A 4,369-nucleotide genomic window follows, 5' to 3' on the forward strand; every position below is an offset into this window, starting at 1 on the left:
ATTTCATCGAGGCGCGCATATCGAAACTTCTTCGCGGTGTCTGTTGTGTTGTGTGCGAGTGTGTGTGTGTGTGTATAAAAAAAATCGAGTTTATCTTAGTGAGCGTCGCGACGCTCGAGGATGGTTTTGGCGCTTGTGTGCTCATATAAATGGTGATCGGTTCAGGGGCGGCAGCGCACCCCTTTCTCTCCCTCGAACTGTAGAGCGTCATGTCGGACCAGCACCGCGGCGCTTGGGGCGACGCGATGTGGTGGCCTGGCGTCGTCGCCGCCGCCGCCCCCGACCAGCAGGTGCAACACCACCAGCATCTGCTGCAACAGCAGCACATGGTCCAACAGCAGCAGCAACAACAACAACAGCACAATCCGACCAGTACTGGCCCTCAGACCACCCACCACCAGCTATTCTCCTATAAAATGGCCAGCAGTTTTCAGAGTCCCGCCACCACCGCCTCCACGACAGTTCGCGCTTCGAATTACGATTACAGGCTGGCGGGTGGAAACCCGCCCCCGGGGGCACCACAAACCCCACAAACACAGTGGTGGTATCCTCCCGCGACTATGGACAATGCGATGCATGCAATGCAACAACAAAATATACAACAAACGCAACAAAATTTGCAACAACAGACTATGACACCTGTACAGACTCCCCCTCCCCCGGTATGTAATGGGGCCGAACCCTACGATAGCCTAATCCGCCTACCTGTCTCTTGACCCTCGGCTTGCAACCAAGCCAGCTTGCCTTTACAACGAAATTTTATTCTTTGTCTGCAAATATACGAATTCGGTTACGGCGTATTTCAATTCCGTCGCTTCAAATCAAATAAAAATTTTCAAAAACATACAACTCGTGAGTGGTCTATTATTTTCTGTCTTTGTTTATATGACAGAACCTTATATTAATCTGTCCTTGTCACTCATTTGAGAATAAAACAGCTGGGTATACAATTTGATTCGTGTAAGATGACCCTTAACAAAAATAAAACGCAATAATACAAAGTACATTTATTTTTGTAACGGTCGTCTTACCTGTCTCAGCCCGTATGTAAAAGTGTAGTTTCTAAATTTGTTTAAAAATTTTAAATTACATTTTAATATAGCGTAATTTATCACATTTTTGATTAAAAAAATTAAGAAACCTAGCGATTTTGGTGAAACAAGTACGAAAATCTGAACAATTTAGCTTCACTTAAATCGATGAAAAAAATCGTTGTGTGTAAAATACAATATTTCCGACCGGTTTATAACATTTTTTTAACAAAAATCTACTCAAATGCAGAGATTTTGATGAAAAAAGTAAGAAAATCGTGGTTTTAAGTCATATTTTCAGCCATTGACGAACGATTTAGCACATTTTTACGTCTGAAAATCTTGAATTTCATCATTAATGTTTTTCAAAATTTCCTGAGACAAGTTAAGAAAGTGTCGTTTTAGGTCTGTGATATTACACATTTCAGCCGTTTCCGAGCCGTTTTATTACTTTTTTGAAGGAGAAACTCACTCAAATTACCAAATTTTATCTTTATAAACCAAAAAAACGTTTTTATTATTTCAAATAAAATAAAATAAAAAAATAAAATTCTTTTACTTTCTTAAATCGGCAAAGTGAAATAATTTATATTTCTTCAAAAGAGGGAGTAATCCAAATTCTGTAACTTTTTAAATTTATTTTCTTCTCTGAAAATGAACGAATTTTCCAAAAATCGCCATAATTTTTAACATTTATGATTTTTAAGCGTATGCCAAGTTTTAACTTATTTCGCTTAAATAATTATTAATAGATGAAAACACGCTGTTAAAGGACTACAACCTGAATTACTGTAGCTTTTTGTAATATTTTTTTATACATAAAAGGGAATATTTCTAATTCTTACCTTATATTCGCATTTAAAAACAACAATTAGACTTTAAATTACTCAAACTTAATAGTCGATTATTTTTTTGATAATTAATAAAACGTGACCTGAATAACTGACAACGTTTGACAATTTATTACGAGAAAAAAGGGAATATACGCATTATACAAGCAAATTCGCAAAAAATGTTATTTAACAAAGTATTTTCATTCAAGTCGTTAAGTCAAGCGAGTTTATAAAAAAAAAACTTTAACATGTTTTCCGTCAATATTCTTGACATTGATATTGAATGAATGTATTCGATTGTACAATTGTTAGACTTTTCATAATTAATTTTCGATATATGAAAAATGTGTTTCCCGTTTTATATTGGGAATTTTAATGATTGATCACTTCAATTTCTTAAAAGGTGTGCGTGCTCAGACCTCTGACATTTCGCCGGCTTGAACCCAATGTTGGCCTTGCAAACTGTCCTAAAATTATAGCAGAAATCGTGATGTTATAAATTACAATTTAATGAAGTATACCATAATGTTTCGTTAGCAAGAAAAATTAACTGAGAGGAATTTTTATTTAATTTATGTGGTTCATTTATACCAAATCAGTTTTTCTCTCACAATTTGGTGTAATAGAGACACTTGAGTACTATAAAACGATATTGTAAGTTCGTTAGTGAATAATGCCTCTTCAGTTTGGGTCATTACAAGCTTCACTGACCGCATATTGGAGGTCAGGACAGGTGGTCTCATCTTGGGCGCGTCCAAGAACGAAATAATTGACGGCTACGAAGCCAGTTAATTAGAAATTTCATTTTTTTCAGCAAACAGAAAATCAGGCTAGACAAGAAGACACGCAGAGGCAACAACAGCAGCAGCAACAACAACAGCAAGAAGCCCAGCAAAGGCATCAGGAAGCCCAACAGCGGCACCAAGAAGCCCAACAACGGCACCAAGAAGCCCATCAACGGCATCAACAAGAGGTGCATAGACAGCAGGCTGAAGCACAACAGGCTGCTATCCAACACCACCATCAAGCAATAGCTGAAGCTCAAGCTCGGCAACAACAATTGCAACAGCAACATCAACAGTTGCAACAACAACAATTACAACAACAACAGTTGCAACAGCAGCATCAACAGCAACAGTTACAGCAACAACAGTTGCAACAACAACAATTACAACAAAACAACCACCATCAACAACAACAGCATCAGCAGGTGACGAACGTTCTAGGACAAAACCAGATCAAAGGGAGGATGCCGCGCGCAAAAGCCGATTCCAGGCCCAGGGGCCGTATGACAGCATATGCTTTCTTCGTGCAAACATGTCGGGAGGAACATAAGAAGAAACATCCGGAAGAAAATGTCGTCTTTGCTGAGTTTTCCAAAAAATGCGCCGAGAGGTGGAAGGTAAGAAAAATTAAGAAAAAAATTCTTTTCCCATTCATAAAAATCTCACGGAAAATATTGCCGCCTCGGGGTCCAATTTTTTGCAGCAACGATTTAATGACCATGAGACCTGTATGCCATTAACCTTTGCGTAAAAAATCGTTTCTCGTTTGTCAAAATTGGCTATTCATTGTTTTAGTTTAGTGCAAGATTGCAGTTTTTTTTAATAATTCGAAACGGAAAATTTAATTATAAATTGTGTCGTCCTTTTACGACCGATCCTGTCTATTGAATTCGGTTGTAAAAAGCGATTTTACGGCTCTCACCCCGGTTTCTGGGATCCAGCCTCCAGCGCCGGAGGAGAGTTATATTACCATCTCGTTTCTTGGCGAAGGTAAACAGGTTTCGGGTCCGCATCTGCACCAAAGACGCGTTGTTGCCGGCTTGCCCCTTCGATTTCAAATTTATTCAAATGGGATGGTCGAATTCGCGATGGTTTTTGCTCTTTTTTTTTCGAAAACTTTTCGGGTGTTTTAGACTTAAAACTTAAAAGTTTTTTGTTAAATCGTAATCTATATCCGAAATTAGAAAGGCGTACATATGAAATTTTACGCAAGCGCCGCTTTATATTGCAAGGACTGAAAATCAATGGTGATGTGGAATGAGAAAGGGTGAATTCGAGGAGGGTACGTGAACCCTTTTCCCTTCTCACGTACTTCCATTAGTTTTAAACGTCCAATTTTAAATGCGAAATACGATAATTCCTATGTCTGTTTATTGATTTGTTTCGAGCGTTTTTTACATCTTCATTAATTATGAGTTAATTGGTCGATAATATAATAATACGTTCGACCAACTAGTCATAAATTTAATCAACTCTTTAATTAAAACTTTGTAGTTTATAATCTTTTATTTTGTTTATCACATTGTAATTTTTATTCACATAATAAATATTAACATGGAGGTGATTACAAGCAATAAAATTATACAAAAATTAGATATAAATTCTGAGGATAAAAATTTAATATTTATTGACATTAACACCTTGCTGTCAATAATACGAACTATAGTTCAAAAAAATTTATGATTAATTTTATAGTTCATCATTTTACGGGAAAATTTGT

At 37.1% G+C, this 4,369-nt stretch overlaps 1 protein-coding gene across 1 annotated transcript in view; it reads left to right on the forward strand.

The window, feature by feature from the left end:
• The window catches only part of LOC123005288 (high mobility group protein DSP1-like), a 7,523-nt gene continuing 3,154 nt past the window's right edge, over nucleotides 1-4,369 (forward strand). The window contains exons 1-2 of the mRNA XM_044398969.1: nucleotides 1-662; nucleotides 2,679-3,266. Of these exons, the coding sequence (XP_044254904.1) occupies nucleotides 210-662; nucleotides 2,679-3,266 (1,041 nt within the window). The 5' untranslated portion in view covers nucleotides 1-209. The remainder of the gene's footprint in view (nucleotides 663-2,678; nucleotides 3,267-4,369) is intronic.

The sequence above is a fragment of the Tribolium madens genome, unplaced genomic scaffold (assembly GCF_015345945.1).
Source record: "Tribolium madens isolate multiple individuals breed KSU strain unplaced genomic scaffold, Tmad_KSU_1.1 Scaffold_20;HRSCAF=117;Tcas5.2_LG4, whole genome shotgun sequence".
Lineage (NCBI taxonomy): Eukaryota > Metazoa > Arthropoda > Insecta > Coleoptera > Tenebrionidae > Tribolium > Tribolium madens.